This window comes from Phalacrocorax carbo, chromosome 6 (assembly GCF_963921805.1).
Source record: "Phalacrocorax carbo chromosome 6, bPhaCar2.1, whole genome shotgun sequence".
Classification (NCBI taxonomy): Eukaryota; Metazoa; Chordata; class Aves; order Suliformes; family Phalacrocoracidae; genus Phalacrocorax; species Phalacrocorax carbo.
Genome location: NC_087518.1, coordinates 11,616,827 through 11,638,728, shown reverse-complemented (window position 1 = coordinate 11,638,728; position 21,902 = coordinate 11,616,827). Strand labels below are relative to the sequence as shown.

General features: G+C 44.2%; 1 protein-coding gene across 4 annotated transcripts in view; it reads left to right on the top strand.

Moving 5' to 3' along the window:
- Positions 1–21,902, top strand: part of PLXNB1 (plexin B1) — an 80,316-nt gene that overhangs the window by 15,718 nt on the left and 42,696 nt on the right. For 2 of the 4 annotated variants that reach the window (XM_064453703.1, XM_064453704.1), the window contains exon 2: positions 7,157–7,218. Coding sequence is in view for 1 of the 4 variants with exons in the window: in XM_009508383.2 (XP_009506678.2) it covers positions 7,395–7,432 (38 nt within the window). In the remaining 3 variants the exon portion in view is untranslated. Of the gene's footprint in view, positions 1–4,586; positions 4,610–7,156; positions 7,219–7,246; positions 7,433–21,902 lie in introns of those variants that run through there. The other 2 variants (XM_064453705.1, XM_009508383.2) reach the window with 2 other exon arrangements.

The following is a 21,902-nucleotide window of genomic DNA, read 5'->3' as shown; positions in this document are numbered from 1 at the left end:
AGCTTCAGGAACATCTACCACAGCAGTGGAGCTTCCAGTTTTTGCTGTCCCTGCAGCTCTGCACCGGGTTGCCTTTGGACACACTACCTTTTCAAGAATTTGGAAAGCTCTTCTCACCTATTCTGGCAAAAATCGCCAGTAACATTTTCACAGCAGTAAGTAGTTGCCAAAACCCAGACTTTCAGATCCTCATCACTCTCGGCACAAAAAAAAATAAAAAAAAATAAGAGAAGGTAGTTTTGACTGTGAGCTCCTCTTAGAGGAACAGACACTTCAGTAGGGAAGGATAGTACTGTACCATTGCAGTGCAATCACAACTACAGAAAGAGTGGAGGCAGTGGCAGTTCCCAGCTGGTCTGCATGTGACGGTTTTGGATTCAGCGTTTCCCTATGAAAAACTGTTGTAGGTTGTGGTTTCTCATGGCAGCCTTGCTGGTTAGTTATTAACTTGCTCAGTCTCCCCTCACCCATGACCCTACCCTGTTTCACTGTATCCCTGTAAAACTGGTTTAAGAAACAGCTTTGTGAAGTTTCTTTTCCTGTCTCCTCACTTCTCCTGTTGAGCTCAGGAGAACATGCTGGCACCCAGGCCTTGGCAGGCACATTTTTAGTGCCCTCCTTTTGTTTCTGTCCCTTACTCTTTGAGCAGTCCCTGGGGAGCCCCATGCCACAGGCAGCAGGCAGGTTGGGCTCTGATCAGACACTGTGCCATGGGCTGATGGGATTCCTCTCAGCTGGGAAACAATGCAGCAGAGAAAAGGCAAAACAGTGCTGAAAGGAGAATGTCCTCCTTCATATGTATCCTCCTCCTGCTCATGCCCATACATAGCCCCTTCCTGCTCCCCATCACGTAGCATTTTCTCGCACTGCATCAGGGTGTTTAGGTTAGTGCAAATCTGAAGGAGCAACCTATATTAAGAGATTATTCTGCAGTGGTATTTGCCTTGTTTCTGCAGAGGGCTCCCCTTTTTAAGTACTTGGCTGCCTACTTCTGTTTTGTCTTGCAAGATGCTTCTTCAAGTACACTGCCTGCAACTGCATTGGACCCTACAGCTCTTCCATTCCGCCTTGTAGTAGACAGCTCCCTTGGCCTTCTCACAAATAGGGAATGAAAGCTGAAGTGAGGGGATGCCTGTCCATTTGTATCAGCCTGGGAAATGGTGGATTTCTCTCCTGAGACCTTTGCTTCAGGCGCCTTGCCAAAAGACATCTAGTGTCTATTTATTTCAAACACATACAGTTCCTAAGCCAGAAATGTGCAGAAAGCCCATGAACTGTGATCAGCTGAAGGCCAGACAGCATGACCTTGTGCCTCTTAAAAATCAATGAATTGAAGATCTGTGACTTCTGGATGCTTGGGAAGCATCAGCATGCTGCAACACCCGCAGTGCAATGTGAACCTAAAGAGGATCACAGATTGATCAGCTCAAACATGGACCTAACCTGTATTTATGGTAAGAAAATAACCTGAAATCTGAGCCAAAAGAATGAGAATTTGCGTAAATGAAGTGTCTTGGCAAGCACAACCAATTACCTTCTTCATAGATCCTATGTACAGGCATTCTTCCTTTGGGGCGTGAGGAACTTAAGGCAAATTTTACTTTGGAGCTAAAAGGCATGTTTTTAGCAAAGGTGGTACAAGCAGCATTGGGATGGACTCCAGGCCTTTGGTGTTCCCGAAGAAACGCAAACAACTGCAGGGAAGGGTATAGCTCAGATCCTTTTGCCAGCGTGCTTAGCAGGCAGCCCAGTACCAGATCTGGTTTAGCCTTTGACAAATGACCTCTGTCACTGAACAAGAACATAAAGAGCCTCAGTGAGCTTTGGCTGAACTGGGTTTTTGCCTGTCTGCTCCTGAGAGAGAGTAACCTCAGTGTTCACTTTGCTCCCTCCCCCTGTGTGTCTGTGAAAATACTAACTTGATTTAGCTGCCAGAAAAAGACATTTGAAAAGTATACATTGCTCTCCTGTGTCCTAACTTCTGTAAAATATAGGTTACCATTGGTTCCTGTATATGGTGCTCAGTAATTTTACAGAAGAGCAAACGGCACCGCTACAACTATCTACACAACACTTAATACAGTGAGGTCTTAGTCTGTACTAGGACTCCAGAGTGCTATTCTGAGCATTATGAACCCTATTATATTACATAGAGAGCTCAGGTGGCTCAGAGCCATGCTTGGGATATTAACTGTTTCTATTAAGTTTTTGCATTTAGAGATCCTTCTGGCAGAACAGGGTGATGTTGAATGAGTTAGCATTCCTGCAGCAAAACTGTGTGTGTCTGTCTGTCTGTCTTCATGGTTAGGGAGTGTTTTGTATTTGATTTGCACAAGGGGTAACCTGAGTTCCAGAGTTTGCTAATTTGTGGATGTTCAGTGTAATAATATTTTCAATATACTAGCTGTGTGGCTGCAGGTGTTATGGAGGAGACACTTTTTTGATGTAGGTACATAGAATTGCAACAGAAACCTTACAAATTGCTATAAATGTATCATAAGGCATAAATCTCTACGCAGTGTGTAATATGACAGAGTATCTGATAAAATGGTGTTGAACATGGTTACTTGTGATTCTTGACAGGCTGTGCCCCTGAAAAAGCGTTTTTAATACTTGGTTTAGTTTGTGATGAAAGTAACTTTAGGAATGGTACAGGTTCTTCCCACTTCTCTTTTTAAAAAAAAAAAAATTTTCTTCTCATGACTTATATTTTAGCTTGTGTTGTTCCAGATTTTGTAAAAACAAACCCCCTGAAAACCCAAACAGCAGCAATAATAAAAGAAACCCTCTGTAGATCACTTCAGTGACCCAAAGTTGATTAATTTCTCACTGTTTGAGTACGCATTGGCTGTCAGGTGGGAACGGTGCAACCCTTCCTTCATCACCCCACAAGTGCAGGAAGATATAAGAGAAATAAATGTCTATAATCCTGCGCTGGCACTGGCTGAATTTGAAGCATGTTACCAGCAGACAGGTACGCTGGGCTTGGAACCTAAGTGGCTGCCTTACGGAGGAAAGGGAGTGGGGAGTATTGTAATGCTGTTAGGGATATGAGGCACTGGGATAGGGAAGGTTACAGGTTTGCTAGTGGGATGCTGGAGGTGGCAGCATGTGCTGTTGGGAAGGCAACCTCTCATCTCTCCTTGGAGGCAGTGAGATACTGTCTTGACTGGGCTTGGTGTTAAACCCTTCTCCTGGTAAAACTGCAGCTTGCAGCTTCTTGTTCTGTACCAGGAGAGAGATGAGAGCATTCAGGCGAGGACTGTATACTGTACAATGAACACCTTTCAGTGCAGGAGTCAGAAATAAGTGGATGAAAATATCCCATGTGCCATGAGGACCCATGTGCCACTGGTTAGTTCATGCTTAGGCTGATTGTGAGGGGCTGAGTTTGTGTGTTTCATCGATAAATATCCCCTTCCTTAGCAAACAGCCAACACCTTTACCTTGCAAAGGCTTTGCTCTCCAAACTCAAGCCTATAGCACAAGGAAGGTATGCGATGATCTTGGTGCTCCTGTGCCACCTCCACTGCTTTTTTTTGTCTTGGACTCCTCCGACCCTGAGATTTGCATGTGTTTCTCTGTGCTGCTTCATGTTAAAAATGAAGAATGAACTCCCACATGGGGAAGCAGCTGGTATGGTGGAACCCATCAAAACAAACGTGATGGTGGTGGTGGTTGGAAGGGCTCGGATAGACATGGTAACTGTGCTTAGATGTTGTAGTGAGGGGGAGAAGGGGGGCTAGGAAGGGACTGCAATGGGAATTGGTCCCTGAAATGAATATTGCATGAGTGGGGCATGAAGGATAAGCGGTATCCTTCAAATCACATTCTGTGCCTGAGCCTTTCTCCAGAATTTCCAGAAATTTAGACAAATAGCCAACATCAGATTTTTAAGTGGTGTTTGTGCTGAACACTTGCAGGAGTGCATTCCCATCTGGCCACTGAGCAGAAATCCTTGTTCTTTGGTCTTGCTGGGAGCCGCTTTGCGCTTTTCTGTGACAGGAGCCTTTGCAATAGGAGCCCACCCCCTGCCTCGAAAAGGATGGCTTTTTCTGTGAAAGAAGCCAGCATAGCCAGGCAGATATTATCCCCTTGCCGGAAGGAGGGATCCAGGCTCCCTGGGGAGGAGGGGACCGGGGGGAGAGAGTGATTCATTGCAGCTGGCTGCAGTTTGGCCTTCTTCTCTCTCTTTGCCCTGCGTGCCAGGGAGTGACAGCTTGTGGGCAGCAGGCCAAGCTGTGAAAAGTGGAGTGTGTGAGGCCTTCAGCTTTCTCATGCTTTATCAGGCTGCAAAGAATAGCTCGATATTCAGCCAGTGTTGGTACAGGTCAGGAGAATGGAAATGCTAACTTAACTCCTGACATGCCGGCTGATTGCTGACCGCATGCTTTGCACCGAGTGAGGGGCTGCTTTGTATGGCAGCATGGCTTTCGTACAGCAGCATGTGGAGTAAAAGGAAGAAAGAGTGCTTTGATGCAATGATGAAGATATCTTTCTGTTAAGTGGGCAGCCTCTGGGACATGCTGGGTGTGTAGAAAGACGGAAAGAGTGCTCTCCTCTCTTGGCTTGCTCTCTGTGTGCTGGTGGAGGATGGAAACACTGAAAGGTAGGGCAGCAAGGCCTACAGGTGTCCTTGAAAAGCATAAGGGACTGTGGTGGGTGAGTGGCAGGTCTGCCCTCAGCTGTCTTCCCTGCTCGTGGCACAGCACTGCAGGCTCTGGTGCAGGCCAGCCCTATACGTGGGCTGAGCCTCTCAATGTGGGGAAGCAGCAGCCTGGGGAGCAGGATGGGGCCAGTCCTGCAGCTGTAACCCTTTGCTGGAGGGCCTGCCAGCAAGGCGTCCATGTGGCGGCAGTCTCTGCAGAGGGCTGCCCACCGGCGTGGAGGGAGTTAAGTGCTCTTCGTCGGCTGGGGGTGAGCCTACCTCGGGATGTTGAGCTCCATTCCCACGGCTTTTCCTTTCTGACCAGGGCTGGGGGAGGGATCTCGCCTGGAAAGAAGTAAAATGCCCAGAGGCTAGAAAACAGCACCCTGGCCCCTCTGGCCTTGTGTTGGGCTGGGAGGGATCTGAGCTTCACCACAGGCTGGACAGAGGCTGCTGGCTAAGGCAGGGGTCTGTCGCTGCTTGGCTGGCCGCTGGGTTTATTTCCTTTCTTTAGGCAGAGTGAGATGGCTTTGCAGGCAATAGAGTTCCTGCCTAGGGGACTGAAATACATTATTTCTCAGCTGGAAGGATATAAAGTAGAAATCAAGTCCCAGCAGTTCCACGAGCAGATCGCAGCACAGGTTAACATACGGGTTTTGTGGCTGAGCGAAAGCAGCAGTGTTTGAAGGAGCGTCGGACGCTACACGACATGCAAGTTTCTCAAAGGTGTAAGAGAGCAGGGCCCTTCTTTCCAGATGCTGACTCCACCTTCTTCTCCTGCACCATTTTGAGCTGCTGAGTTGAGCTGTTTGAGGAGCAGGAAGAGGGGTGAGAGCAGGTGAAAGTCAGAGGGACCAGGGAAGGGAGTTAGCAAGTGCTTGGAGCACAGCCTGTGGCTGCCTCATAGCCCAGATCCCACCACATCTCCATCATCAGTGTAGGGGGCCGGGAGAGCAAGAGGGCTCTGCCACATCCCAGTTTGCTTTAGAGCTGTGTGTATCTCTGCATGGGGTACTAATCCTGGACAGCACCAACTTCCAAGCAGAGTGAGAAGGGAGTTAGAGTACCTGTTTATCCCCTAGAAATACTCTTTGAAGTCCTCTCTGAGGACTAAGGTGTCCACACCCTGTTCTCAACAGCTTCTGAATTCAAGGCGAGGAGAACTGATGTATGTGAATGGGACCCGGTACTAATATAAAGGAGAGATATACCATGGGCTCGGAGTGCAGTTCCGTGTTTAATTCTGCTGGGCTGCGCTTGTGCTGTGCAGACCAGGTTATGCCAAAAACCATGGGAAATATGTGGTTGGAGATTGGATTTTTGTTTGTGCATGGGATATTTGGCTTTGCTCCTGCCCCAGATCCTCTTTGTGAAGGCTGAAATACTGTGATCCTCCCACTTGTTGTGCTGGCCCCTGTGGCAGGAGGATCTGGAGGGGGAGAGGGTTTGGGAAACAGTATTGTCTGTTAAGGGCAGAGACTTTTACTTCTTGCAAGACCAAGGGTGTAGCCTGGATCAGCACCTAGATACAGACATGAGTGATGAAACAACAGTGTCTATGCAAATATTCTGCAAACACCAAAGTATATAGAGATTTCTCCTGGTGGATCTTGCTGATTTTTAGATGCCAAAATCCTAATAACGAGTGGTAGGCAGCTGCTAATGTTTGGTTGTCCGCACTTAGTGGTCACTGAGCTCTGCTTTTGAGTGTACTGCAGCTCTTTCCTCTTCCATTTACCTGCCCAGCAATGGGAAACATGGCTGGAGTGGGAGCCAGAGCCCTGCTCTGAACTGAGCTCTGTGCGAGGCAGACCTGTGGTGGATGCATAAAGAGAAACTCTCCCCTGCTGTGGCGGTAGCTTGGGACCCAGGTGCAGCGAATGCACCAGCAAGAGCTGGCCTTTCTGCCGTGATCTTGCAGGGACAGGGGGTGTGTTCCCATTGTCCCTGTTCTGGTTTGCTCCTGTCAAGCCTCTTCTCATTATTCTTGCCTTGAGCTGTCTCAGGCCTGAAGGAAAAGTGCTACAGAAGGCTCTGAAGGCTTGCCCTTGAGAGACGTGTGGTCCTTGGAGAGTGGCTGTTCAAGGGAAGCACTGCAGTGGGCTGAATGGAAGCTGTTTCAGGCTGCACAGCTCTGAGCTAATCTCCCAGAGGCAGAGACATTACTCACCAATCAGGAATGTGTCTGTATTTTTCCTAATGAGAACAAAACATTTTATCCCTGTTCATTAGCAGAGAGTTAGGGTGTACTGTTGCTATGCCAACAGACTCCTCTCCCCTGCAGACACACTGGGGGTGTCCTCTGTGCCATGGTTAGAAGGGTGAACGGGAAGGCTCATTCTGGCAAGAAAAAGATCCCATTGTTTTCCCAGGGCTGCCTGGACTTTGTGCAGCTGGCCAGACCTTGCCTTCTCGGGAGAAGGGAACCACAGCAGGAGTCAAGTGCAACAGAGATGTAATTTATTGGAAAAATAGTCGTTGCATTTCATGTTATGTTGTTTTTTCCAGCTTGAGGCACAGTCTTCGATAAGAGAAATGAAGGTGTCTCAACGTTCCCAAGAGTCCAGATGGTAAGCAAAATGCGCCGGGAGTCAGCACCGGGATGCCCGTGGACTGCTGCAGCCCCCTGGGCTCCTCGGTGTTCCTGATCATTTCGGTTTGTGTGGCCAGTGTAATCCTGGGCAGCCTCTTGATGCTGCTGCATAATGAACCCACCTGATGAACGGTACCACCTGTGATTAGCTGAATGAGTGGGTTCACCAGGCACGTGGACTACTGGAAAAAGTGAGTGGCTGCATGTGAGAATATGCACTTGTTCCCTTTGCAAAGGGAATGTTCCCTTTACATAGGGAAATCCTACAAAGGACAGAGGGCATCTCTTCAACAGAAGCTTTGATCTGTAGATTTCTCCTGTAACCAGATGTATTTACTCCAAAGGTTGCCTGTCTATTACCTTGTCATTTTTGTCTTTGTCTTGGTCCTCCTCCCCAGCTGCACCCCCCTTTCTTGAGGGACTGTTTGGGATTTGTGGTTTGAAGTGGTGCCCAAGTCAGGCCACTCTACACCTTTTGCAAGGATCTTCTCAACACCTCTGGCGCTGCACTTCCATCTCTCTTGCAATGCAAAAAAACACTTTTAAACTTTGAATATTCTGTACAAGGGAATGCAATTAACCTTCAGACAGGAACATCAAAATGAAAAAACTACTTTCTGATGGTAATGTATCGCCAGAAATGTGCCAGCGAGTAGTGCCAAATCTGAAGACAGTCTCCTGGAGCAGGAGTGATGTTCATATCTGGCTGTCAATCACCATGGAGTGTGATGCGCTGCATTGTGCTGGGTGAGCTCTGTGGTGTTGACAGCTATAGACCCTTGAAGAAATGTCTCCCTGAAACTGACTTATCCTTTCAGGCCGCTTCCTGTTAAACAGGGTAGCTGCAACTCCTATTTCAGTTTGCCTGGTGAAGCACTCTGTAAGTGAATGTGTGGAATTTTAATATGGGAATTTGAATATCAAATATAGGGTGGTACAGAAGAGATCCCAGGCTGAATGAGCTGCTGGAGATCTGCAGATCTGCATGAACTTCTGTTTGGGGAGTGAAACCCTGGCATCTGGACAGTAGGTGCTAATTTAGATGAGTCACTGACTCTTGCACTGGAGAGATGAGTATTGCGTTAGAGCACTGGGAGTATAGGAGCCCTTCATCAGAAGGATGTCTGCTTCTTGGACTTGCAGCTATAGTAGAAGTAAAAACAATGAACAAAGCCGGACAGCAACCCCTAGCTCAGACTCCATGTGTGTTCAGCTCGTGTGGTATCAGTTTGGTAGTAGACCTGGATTGAACTCTTGGATGGTAAAGAGCAAGATTTTGGAAAACCTGTGTCAATCTGGAGCCTCCAAGAACAAATCCTGAGTACGTAAAATGCATGTACCAAGATTGGTGAGTCTGGTTTCCTCAGCTTTGCGTTGCTCTGGGTGATTCAAGTAAAACTACTAAATCAAAACTGTTTGAAATAGGGAATGACTAAGTACTTGAGATGACTTGAATTCAGGCCAGTCTCTTCTGGATCCATGCTTTCAGGGTACATAAAAAATAAAAGACCATAAGGAAAGCAGAGCTCTGTATGTTGTATTCTTTTAGATATTGAGCTGATTATGTCCAGATCCAATTGAAAAAGTGCTCCAGCAGAAGTGCACTAGAGGACATGCCTTTTAGTACCATTAAGTGCGAAAGATCATGGCTGAACAAAGTAACTTCTGAAATGTGAGTTATGGTTGAGTCGCACTCTACTTCATTCCGGTGCGGTCAGAGTAGCAATTCAGTGTTATCTAGGACAGTGTTATTTTTCCCTTCTTTTCTCTCTCCTCCTTTTTAAGCAGTGTAGGGGCTGATCTTCTGTGGACCACCACTTTTTCTTTTTTAGAGTAAAGATAAACAAAAAATTGCTGTGCTGTGTGCAAGGTGAGACTTCTTCGGGAGAAACTCTCACCTTCAGGGGGTGAAGGGCACGTTTTTCCAAACTGTGATGATATCTTGGCTGTAGACATTTCTTTCTCATTGCTTCCTACACCTGGCAAACAGTTCTGTATGGTGTGCTTTCTGCAGAGCGGTCAGAACAGCTTGGGATTTGGGTATTTCTAGACCTGGGGCCATGTACTACCTTCACATGTGATGTAAAGCCTTTGCAGAGCTACCTCAAACTCCAGCTCCAGTTCCAAATGTGGTATTTCAGGGAAAGACTAGTCCAAATGGCTCTGTGGGCTTGCATCCTGTTGTCTTCCAGTTCTGTTTCTGAGATGTCTCCCACTGCATGTTGAGCTCTTCCTCACTAGGTACAGATGCTCCATCTGTTTAATTATTTAACCTTACAACAACTAGATTCTTGTCTTTGGTAGTTCTGAGCTTCTCTCAGTGGAAAAATAATGGAGACCTACACATATTGACAGTAAGGTAAAGAACAAAATTCCAAATATGCTTCTATGTTTTGCCTCTAAAAGCACCACAGGTTGCTTTTAGAACCTTGCAAGGAGGGTTCTCTCCCTTGATCATGACCAGTTATGGGCTGTCTGTGGGGTGAGGTGTTCCTTCTAACCCCTAGATAATGGCTCAAAGCCCTAAATTGTGAGGTAGGTTTATATTTTTTAAAATGCTGTTAGTATTGTAACTATAAGTAATATATCTGCCCTTTCTTAAACTCTGTTGGATTTTAATGGCCTCACTTCTTTTTCTTTAATTCCAGTTACACTTCTACATCTCTGCATCTTTAAAAAGTGCTTGACTCTTAATAGTGAAACTGGCAAAGAACAGAGAAAAGCCAGATACTTCAGCCTGACACGAAAGTTCAGGTTGCTTAGTGAGCTAAGTGTGTATAAATAATAAAGTCCTACATCTGATAATCAGGAATGTAGGAAGCAATTAGGATCACTACATCTGTGGAAGAAATTACTCAGGATTTTGAGGGAGTCATGATAAAAACAGTGTCCAAACCCAAATATTCTTATGTGACTCTGTAGGAGAACAAGGTCTAGTAAGGATATTATTGTTTTAACTAGCAACAGGAAATCACTAAATACTGTGCCCATACTTGAGGAAAAAAATTGGTGGTTCAAATGTTCATAAAGAACATACAACAGAATAAAGCTCTGGCATGCAACCTTTGTTGCAAGGGATATATCATTCATTGGGGCAGGCTAAACCAAGTATAAGGTAATTTGTATTTTCAAAGTACTAATGGGGAGAGAAAGTTTTTGAAAAATACACACCAGGAAGAAGGTGTAGCTGATGTTGTTGCATGAAAGTAAACTTGCATTTGAGCAAACTCCGTTTAAGAAGTTAGGCTGAATATTTTAACAGAGAAGTACCTGACTAGCAGTTCACTCTAGCAGTTGGGAATCCCTGCTGTGTTTAATAGCTGTCATGATAGTTTCTCCAGCTCTTATGGAAGTTGAGTTTTCAACAGCTTTAGGAAAACGGTTGCATCTTAAGAAAAGTATCTCCAGTTATTAGAAATGAAACAGCAGCAACAGTGATCAGAGGTGAGAATTACCTTCCATACAAAGAGCGACTGAATAAACTGGGACTCTTCCACCTGAAAAGTTATGAGTGATAGTTATCTTCAAATCCTGAATGGTATGGAAAGGTTATAGGGGGAGCAACCTTTTTTTGCCTCTATGATTACTGGTATGAATAGGTATTGAATGGAGTCAGCATGTAGTTAAGCTCAAAAACAAATAATGACCTAGTCCTTGATGTGTGCAGTTAACCTGGGAAGCTTCTTGCCACAGGATGTTATAAATGCCAAACATCTGTGTGTATTTGAGGACGCAGGGCAGCTCCGTAGAAGAAGGAGCTATTGAAGGTTACTAAATGCATAGAAACCACCTCTATCCCAAGAAATCCCTGAGCGGCACATTGTTGAAGCCCAGGAGAGTATTCAGGGAGATAAAGTGCTACTATGTGCTTACTTCGTACTTATATTTCAGGCCATCGCCAGAGCCAGACAACTGCAATGTAGTTTCTTAGCATGAGCAGGAAGGGGGGTTAAAATAACACTTGTAAAAACAGGGACTGGCACAGTTTGTGTTCTAGGCTGGTCCTGTGCTGCTTGTGATGTACCACATACACCTCTTACTTGCTAAAGGCATTGCCTGTGGGCTGTTGGAGTCTGCAGACTGTTGACTTGAATTTGAAGAGAGGTGGAGTGTATATTTCTGGAAAGTACTCAGCTAGGAAGGGTGGTGTGAAGACATTCTAAGCAGAGAAGCTGACTTTCTTCCTTTCTCTGTGGCATATACTGTTCCTACTATTCTGAGATGGTATGTGTTTTACTGAGTTACAGAGACTGTCTTACTGCTGATAGCCTAAATCTTATTTTTGTGAACTTCCTCCCTTTAAAAGAGTGTTTTTTGCCTGGTAATGGACTATAACTTAATTTGAGCTAAAATGGGTGATAAGCAGATGTATAAACAGTACAGTCCTTGTTCCAAAGCGTTTTCAAACTAAAAATGTCATGGCCTACATGAGGTTTGTACTATTCAAAAGTACTCCAAACACTGGTCTTATTTTAGGTCCTGTCTAAACATTTAAAAATAACTTGAAAATAGGGTTCACTTCTAGATGTTTCACCCTTGAAAGTCTGCTCTTGCACTTGGTTTTAGATGCTTACCCAAATCTGCAGAGGGCACAGTACAGAACAGTCCTAGTTGTTCCTTTGAACTTCCCCTTTCTCCTTCAGAAGGAAGAGACAATGCCGGGCCATCTTACCTTTTTGTCCCTAGGGACATGGTCTCTGCTATAAGGTAGCATTTTTGGTTTTTTTAACCTTGGGGAACAGCCATGGAAAGCTGACGGTAGCAGAACCAAGATGACATATATTCTTGGAGGTGTGCTATTATGACTGAAAACAACCGAGTTGATGTGTTTTGGAAAACTACAGTCCCTTTGCAAGAATACAGAAACTGACTTGACTGCATCTCATATTCTACAGTGAAAGCCACTTTGTGGACTGGCTGAGAAGCCACGTGCTCAGATTACAGCTATGAGGAGTACAGACAGGCCTGGGGCTGAGACAAGAAGACAGATGGGGCACATACAGGGTTAGGACAAGGGTCATGTTGGGGAAGACTGGGACTAGGTGGAGTGGGCTTAAGTTCCCTTCCTGTTGATTGTTCCCATATCATCTTGATGTGTTGCACCTATTTAGTCAGCTGTTTGATGCAGGAAGAAGTCTCTATCCCAAACCAGAAGTCTCATCATTGCACAGTAGCAATGGGCTTAGCTGTTAAATCATTTAGAGAGCATTCTTCCCGTTTCACTCTCAATTTCTCAATCATTGTTTTCATCAGTAGTTTTCTTCCAGAAATGATTCTTTCTCAGCCTGTTCCTGTGAGTGCTGGACCTGTCTGCCATTGTCCAGATAATCTGTCCAGATTAGATTTAGTTTGAACCCATCTTTAGCCTGTATGACCTCTTCTATTTCTGTGGTCCATGATTTCAACTAGTGTATTTCCCACCAAGCCTTGAGAAAGTGTAATTTAAAACATTTTTATGATGCTAAACTTGTACCAGCCCCACTGTAGCCTCCTGGGTTGTGAAATCAGGTGGCCGGTTGTTCAGTTTTGTCCATGTATATGTCTGAAGAGTGCTGCCCGAGCCACATTTTTGTTAGGTTTTGATTAGTTACCTATGTTGTGGCAGAGCTGAAGTTTCCTTTCCCAGAGGAAGGCACAGTCCCTGCTGTGTGGAGTATATAGCTTAAAATGACAGAGGAAGAGTGCCTGGAACTGGGACAGTCTGCAAACAGAACTGTGCTGACCATAGGCTATGGCTTATCCTTTCAGCACAGATGCGCATACTTTTTCTTTGTTCCCCTTACCAGCCTCTCTGGTCTGTTTAGCTGTTCCTTCCAGCAGAAGAGCAGCCACTCGGATGTAAAACTCTCAGTGCTATTCCTAACAAACCACTGTAAATCCGGTTTTCTTGTCTCCCGGGCACTTTTGCCCCAGGGGTTACCATGGTAAGGTAATAGCATTCTCTTGCAGTGCCAACAGTCAGCCAGTTATACTGGCTGAAATTCCTGCTCATAGCAGTTTGCATTTCAGTCTAGCACTGCAGTTTATGCAGCAGACCTGTTAGTGCATCTCTGTGGCCCTAGGGTGAAGGTGTCTGGGCTTCCCTGAAAGTCAAAGGAAAGAGCCAGTTGGTCCTGCCCAGCCAGTGGCTGTCATACTGAAGGTGGGAGGGTAGCAGACCAGATGGAGAACAGTCTCAACCAAAAAGCCTTTAAAATTCACAGCTGCCCTGAAGAGGTAGCCAGTTCTGAACCTTGGTGCTTCTAGGACAGCACCAAAGAAGTCTTCTCAGCCCTGAAAAGGACCAGGAGCTCAAATATTTTGCCAGGAAAAGTTAGGATCTCCTCAATCTGAGTGTACAGGTAAGAACAGAAGCTCATGTTGCAAAGCCACTTGATGGTGTTAAAATTTCTTATGGTGAATTTTGTCTTGTAATACAATTCCTTGCTCTGGATAAGGTGTGACTAGATGTCTGCCTGTTAACAAAGTGACTGGAGAACTCTTGCTCCAGATGGTTTATTTCTGCAAGTGCCAAATCTTGCAGTGTCCTAGCTTCTGCTTCCTTTGCCACTTAATTTTCATGTTGCTCATTTTCACTCCTCCAGATTGTGGACCCACAGCGGTATGAATGAAGAACATTGCCTGCTGGCCCATGCACAGTAGCAGTCCTCCAACCCCTATCCAAATGCAGCCTGGTGTGCTGAATTTTATCCTTGAAACAAGACCTTCCAGCTGTGGACAATGTTTGGGATGGAGGGCGGTGATTGTAGGGTGGAAGAGTATGCTGCATCACTGCTGCCAGCCTGTGGCTCCTGACCACATGCACCTTGAGAGCCCTTCATGGATGGTTCCTGTGCCACCATTCTATGTTGGACTATGTTTGGAAGCACCAGATATCAAAGATCCCAGCCTGTGTGGGAAAGTCGTTGCTCAGGGCTGTTGACACTGGTGCCAAGTTGATCCTGGCTCTCAAGTCTGCACCCAGCCTGTTCAGTCTTCTGCAGTAGTGCAGTGAGAGCTATTGTGTTTTATACATGTCATGAGCAACTTGGCTCAGGCTTTTGAACAGCATTGTGTGTTGCTATGTGTTCTTGGCCTGATGAAAGCTTTGGTATTGGCTTGCAGAGGTGGAAGATGATGTCTGGCCACCTCAACTTGGATCATTATTTAGCAGACCTATGTAACTCAATTATCAGAATATTGAGCCTAATAGTTTGTAGCTGACTACTAGTAGCCTGCCAAGCTTAAGCACTAATTTATGGAAGATTAATTGATCAAAGCTTCGTTTCTGATAATGCTTTAAAATTAGTTGAGTAATACAAAATAGAATATGCTCCAACTTGGTTTGAAGGCAAACCATAAACAGATGGTGGTAGTGATGTGGAATTCTGTTGATTTTGCTGTCTCTTCTGGGTGGGAGGGGTGGTAGATGGTACTCATGTGGTTGCATTGCATTAAATTTATTTGCACGTTACTGCCTGTAGCCAGAACTGCTGACACTGTTGGAGTGATAGGGGGAAGACTGTCAAACTGCTGTCAGGCCATAATGGTTCTCCAGAATATTACTGGGGAGGGCAGAAAAGTGAATTTTATTTGAAGTGAAGGAAAACTCCAGGGAGAAGAATTTCTTCCTGCCCACCTAGGGCATATTAATTCTTTATAGAGCTGTTGTGGTAGTAAAACGGAAGACTTCTGGAGTGTCAAGGAAATGCTGTTCTTTAAAAGGCCAGAGCACCTTGCACTGCTCGGTGTCTGCAGAGCAAAAGGATTGATTCAAGGCAGTGTCCAGTGTTTAACAGTTCTGATTTGCATCTTAACAGCTGGATGATGGTACTTGGGATGTGGTCCTTGTGTGTCTGCTTGTGGTCTGTAACACTACTAGCATGAAATCCTTTTGCAGTAGGACTCTCTGTTCTCCATTCCACTGTGCAATTCTGCAGGGCCTCCTTTCACAGGAGGTTCACAAGATGTTTGAAGCTCCTTTCCTCTCTTGCTACATTACTCCAAGGTCAGGCTAAATGCAAAAGGACTTGCCTTGGGAGTGTAGCCTTTGCCTCTGGGATGTGAGAGCTTGGCTAGGGGTCACGGTGCCATCCTCTGGGAAGCATGCACTGGTTGCAGGAGGTTGTCTCCCTGCCTTCTGGAGGGCACCCTGCCAAGGAAAATAGACTCTAAGGCAGAAGCAATTACACCGAGAAGATAGCGTGCTGTCCTGGCTGTTTCTGGGTGAAACGGTTGGGCCTTTCCTCTTTATAGAAATCAACACAGAATAGCTAAAGCAGCTGGTGCAGAGCAGCACTCTGGCTTACATAGCCTATGGAGCCAAAGCTGAGAACAGGAAGATCCTGGCTAAGGCTGGGGAGAGGTGCCCCTAATGATAGGGCAATGCGGTTGGGAAGGTGTGCCTCGTTTGAGGCGGAGGCTGGTAAAATATGAATCATGTCTGTTTGAAGTAGTGATGAAATCCCAGATGAAGATTTTCTGTAATACCTGGCCAAATAGTCTGGTGTGCTTCAGCTTTCCTTTCTCCATGGTTCGAACAGACGGTCCTGACCTACTTTTAGCAATAGCAGTTCTGTTGAATGCTACCCAATGCTTAGCTGTACGTACGGCAAACACATGCTATCTGTTTTGTTCAGTCAGTGTCTGAGTGAGAAGTTTTCATGAAATGTTTAGCAGACAGGAAAAGCTGTTCCTGGAGAAGACATTGTTGGTGCATTAAACTCAATTCTGCCACTTCTGAGCACTGTGGCTCTGGCCTTCACTTTGGTTTCCCAGTCTGCTGAGGGTGATGTTTGCTTGCTTTGTTGCTGTGTTGTGCATTAACTTTTGTGCAGCTCTGTCAGGATTCAGTTAGATGGTATCTAAATGTTAATATGATAGTGCCTTTAGAAATAGTCAATGAGGTTAGGTTTCTGGCTTCCTAAATATGCGATTAGGCAGAGCTAAAGTTACATTCTTAATGTTTAAAAATAAATAAAACCTATAAATGTACCATAAAATAAGAAGTTTAAATAGAAGTATCATCCTGGGCCAAATTGCAAAGCTTTGTGTAGCTCAGTTACTGCCTTTAATGAGATCCAGAAGCAGCCATTTAATGCGGGCTGTAAGAAACTGGGCGTGTATAACGTGGTGGGTTTGTTTTGGTTTTTTCTCCCCCCTCATTTTATTCCCAGCTTATGACCATCACCAGTTTAGGGCCCTCCTTGGCCAGGAGTTGTATCTAACTATCTGATCTTGACTGTATCTATTCTCCATTAATTTATATAATCCCTCTTCTAACTTGTTTATGTTTCTAGTCTCTGTGACATCCTACAGCAGTGAGCTCTACAATTTAATTATGCACTTTAAATGTTATTTAAAATATTCTACATCCAAGGGCCAATATCCTTGAACTGGCTTACAAAAGTTGTCTGTAACTTTCATGGGTACTCTCTTGTTTCTGCATTGTAAGACATGGTAGTTGATTATTCCATGTTTTTCATCTTGACACTATGTCATGTTTCAGTTCTCTTAAATTTTCCATATCTTCCCCTGGTTGTTTCTTTGTCCATCTGAAGTCCTGCTCTGCTCAGTCTCTCCTTATATGGAAGCTGCTCTATGCTTCTGATCATCTTTGTTGTCCTTTTTGTCATTCTGTCTCCTTTTTAAGATGTGGGAATCAGAACTGCCTGCGGCATTCAACAACATAATGGTGATGCGTGTTTTCTTTCCTAATCACTCTGAAGGTTGTTTTTGCTTTTTTGCTTGATACTAAATACCAAACTGACCTACCAAGTTTCCAAAGTTTTCCTGTGTGATAACAGCTAACTTGGATCCTGATATGTTTATATAATTAGAATATTGGGTATTGCTTTTGATATTTATTGACATAGAATCATTGAATGGTTTGGACTGGAAGGGACCTTAAATATCATCTAGTTCCAACCCCCCTGCCATGGGCAGGGACACCTTCCACTAGACCATGCGCTCAAAGCCCCGTCCAACCTGGCTTTGAACTCTTACAGGGATCCACAGCTTCTCTGGGCAATCTGTTCCAGCACCTCACCACCCTCATTGTGAAGCATTTCTTCCTTGGATCTAATCTAGATCTACCCTCTTTCAGTTTAAAGCCATCACCCCTTGTCCTATCACTACATGCCCTTGTAAAAAGTCCCTCTTCAGCTTTCTTATGGGTCCCCTTCAGGTACTAGAAGGCTGCTATAAGGTCTCTGCGGAGCCTGCTCTTCTCCATGCTGAACAACCCCAACTTTCTCAGCATGTCTTCATTGGAGAGGTACTCCAGTCCTCTGGTCAGCTTCGTGGCCCTCCTCTGGACCCCCTCCAACATGTCTGTCCTTATTGTGGGGGCAGGACTCCAGTTGGCATCTCCCGAGAGCATGGTAGAGGGGGAGAATCACCTCCCTCAACCTGCTGGTCATGCTTCTTTTGATGCAGCCCAGGACATGGTTGGCTTTCTGTGATGTAAGTGCACATTGCAGGTCATGCTGAGCTTCTTGTCAACCAACAGCCCAAGTCCTTCCCCTCAGGGCTGCTCTCAATCCATTCTCTGCCCAGCCTGTATTTGTGCTTGGAACTGCCCCTACCCATGTGCAGGACCTCAGATTCTGTGTAGTTAGGAGCACATGATTTCTGTTACTTTTTGCAGTCTTCTCTGAATTTGATGTGATGAATAATTTTTTAATAATAAAATTTGGCACTTCTAGACATGTTTCTCTTCATAGATCTTATGCGAACATATTGAACAGCACAGGTTGCAGAACAAATTCTTGGCAGATCTCACTGATAACCTTCCTCTGATGGGGAAACTATTTTGGTTTCCTGTCTTTTAACTACTTATTAAATCATGATAGAGACTGTAACTTTAATTCCACAACAGCTTAACCTTTTTTTCCAAGAGTCTTCGCTGACAGGTTTTTTAAAATTAGCTTAGTTCATATTAAGCAGATTAAAAACTGTTTCTTGGATCTCAGTTAACTGGAAATGGGAAATCTGCTCTTAGAACTTCCTGGTTACTGCAGGGATTTCTCTCTGCTCCAAATTAGTCTGTATTTTGATCAACAATTGGGTTCTTGAACTTCTGCAAGCAAATATGTTTCTACAGGAGGTGATGGGGTTAGATTTACATAGATTTGCTTAGAAACAGTGGATTTGCTTAGCAGGGTGAATTGGATGGGTAACTTTAGTGAGCTTCTGCTTTCCCAGCAGGATTCTATTACAGCTGGATTAAACCTATCTAGGCTCTCTGGATGTACTCTACGCATTAAAGGCTAGAGAATGGGATTTTTTTTTTTTTCTAACTAGTTGCCTGGAAGAATATTTGAATCACTGATGGTATTTGACTGGATACAAGCTTGACGTATGATGTGGCAGCTAGAAGAGCAAGGGATTCTCGGGCAGGTAAATGGAGGCCTGGTGGGTCGAACTGGAAAAGGTAATGTCTGTTAGAAAGCCAAAGGGGTAGCCTGTCCAGGTCAGATGCTGTGAAAAGGGGATGCTCATACAGGTCAGGTACCTTAAAAAAAGGATGCTGACAAACTGGAAAGGGCTCAGAGAGCTACAAGAAAAAAATTAATTATTTCTAACTGAAGAAATGCAGACCACCTAATATATCCATCCAAAGGATTACATGTGGCTGCAGTCGGCGATTCAGAAAGGCCCAAAGCTGGCAGGATGTGTAGGGGAAGGATTGCCTTATGTTTGTCTGCCTTTATACTACTTCTTAGGCATCTATTATTGTCTGTTGCTGGAGCCAGGGTTTCTGTGTAGGTGGACCTCTGAGTTAGAATAGCTGTTGTTATCTTCTTGCCCAAGGAGGATTAATAAGAAGGATTAGTTATCAAACTGTTCACGCAAAAATCGACTAGAAGCTTCTTTGACCTGGGAGATCCTGTGACAAGCCTAAGTTTGACAAAATGACAAGGCATTTTACTTGGGGTAAATAACCCTCAGGGACCAGCTTCCTGGGTTAAGGTGGTAGTTTCTGTAAATTAGGAGCCCTAAGACAAAATTCTGCTTTCACTGGGAGACTTTAGTCAGGAGTTCATGGGCTAGAAGAAGAGATTGCTTAGTGGTGTTCTCCAGTTTGAGTACACAGAAAGTTGGAGCAGATCCTAAAGGACTCTAATCTTCAAATGTATAACAGTGGAAGAAAGTTATCCTTTGATTGTGTTAAGATTCTGAGAAACTAACAGCTGCCTTGATTTCCCCTTTTAAAATGTATATACAACATGGTACTTGAGTTCACTTTTTGTTAGAGTTTGAGAGGATGGTAAAGTGAGAAGTCATCTCTCAATTTACAATGTCAGAATACCTATGAAGAAAGCTTCTTTTAACAGTAAGCATCTTGTGGTTGCTTTATAGGCCTTGTAAATGTTTGCATAGTTTGTCTTGATTTATAAAAAGTTTGCTATTTAGCAGTGTATTAATCATTAAGTTTTCATTAACCTTTTGTACTGGAAGCTTAAACTCATGATTTTAATATATTTTCATGTGTGCAAGAAAAGAGATCAGTTATGCTAGAGCTGTTTAGGAGAAATACCTGTCCACTACCATCAATTAATATTTAGGTATGCCCAGGGGTGTAGAAGCACTTTATACAGTTTTTCCAAGAACTGTAAAAATGCACAAGCATCATTAAAATGGTAATAGAGTCACAAAGTTGACAAAATATTTTGTGTAACATCGTTTTAGTATAACTTCTTCAACCCCATCCAGCAAAGTACGTTGCAATGGTCAGCAGTAACTATCAAGGGTTTAGAAAACAGAATTTTCCCAAGTTTTTATCTGCTAATGCTGTTAATTCTGTAGCCTGAAAGTACAGGTTTTCTACCACCTTCCCTCGCTGTTTCATATTTTGTATTTTGTCTTTAGAGGATTTTTTTTTAAGTTATTTTGGCCTCAGCTTTGGTGTTATTCACATCTGGTTTAACAGAGCTTCCTTGTCTGTGCCGGTCCTGCTCCGACAGGATGGCTTGGACTTGGGATTCTCCTCGGGGTCAATTTTATTTGGAAAACAGAGGTTTGTGTTCATCTCTGCCAGAGCTGCTTGCTGCAAGTGTTCTAAAACAGCAAAGCAGGGAACTGGCCTGGTAGTAGTAAATAAGACTCAAAAAAAAGATTGAATTATTTAATGGGAATGTCACCTTTCACAGCAGAAAACAGCAAGTCTCTGTGGAGCATATGAAACTTAGAAAGGGGCTGTAATTCAGGGTTTTTGTGCAGAAAGCACAGCATCTTCCTGTCATCTTCCTGCTGCTGGGTAAATGGCTTGAATGTGCTGGAGCACAAGTGTCGTTGTGCAGCTGGAATAATTATGCTTTTAATTTTTAAATATTTCAGTGCTCTCACTGTGGGCTGGCTCTGCAAATGATACAGTAGAAATTGCAGGTGCAAATTTCAGGGACCTACTTTTTCCAAGGATAATTCTGCTGGGATTGGTGTTGAGTATGGAATCTAGCCTAGAAGCTGGAACATCATCTGACCTCTCTGTATTTGGGGGATAGGATATGGTATTAGTGAAATAATCTGTGAGGATTTGAAATAATCTTTGTGTGTTGATACGCTGTTAAAATGTGTCCAAATGAGTTTTGCGTTTGTTTCTTTAATAAATGAGTAAAGTGTCTGAGAGGGATATGTGAGGTCAGGGAGGTAAAAATAGTGCTACAGAAAATACGGTCTTATTTCAAATTCCAGGTAACAAAATAGTGCTGTTGCTTCCATGTTATTGGGGGTTGTCTTGTGGACATGATATAAATATTCTGAGGCAGAACTGACTAATCCTCTAGCCCTTCTGCTGTGAACCAGATTAAATAGATGAAACTTAGAAGTATCATTTGGATATTAATATTTTACATTGTGTTAGAGGCAATGTTCAGAGCATTGTCTGGAGCATTTTCCTGTTTAACGGGAATTCATCAGAAAAATGGAATATTTAAAAAGAATCTTTAAGCCTTGGCAATTGCCTTCAGAATTAATTGAAGGCTATACACTTTTAGTGCAATCTGTCTGTGACAGCTGTGTTATACACTAGCGGTGAGCACGAGAAGCAGAACGGCTCAGTAAACCCATAAAGAGCTCAGTAGTGTAGCCTGTCATGAAACCATCAGATTTAAATGTAGGTTATCCTCCTCCTTCCTGTCCTCCCAGAGAGGTTGTGATGGGCTTAACTGAAGAAGCAAGAATAAAAAGGGCAGTGATGTCCATGCCTGAGAAACAACTTGGAAAATTGAATCAAAAGATGCTCCTGGCTTTTTTCCTCTCAATTTTCACGTAGGATGTGAATGCTTTTAGCTACTGGTAGCAGCACACTGGTGCTCATTTCTAATGCATGTTTGCTCACCTAGCAATAAGTACAAGTTCATTTGCTAATGGCCCTTCAGTAAAGAGCAACAAGAGCACTGTATTCAGTGTTTACCCATTGTGCAGAGCGATTAGAACTAGCTTGCAGAACATGCTGTACTACCCCTTTTTTTCCCATCTTCTCAGCTGCCCTCTGTTCCCTGAGTCATGAGGACTAGATAGCAGTTTCTTAACTGAACACCTTTGAGGACTAGTTCTTAACAAAGTGACTTCTAGGGGCATGTGGTGACTGAGAGAAGAATAGCTTCAGGTCAGAGCTTTGACCACAGCAAGATCTGCTTTTGATTATGGTCTGCTGGAACAAAGGGCTAGTTGCTTTTC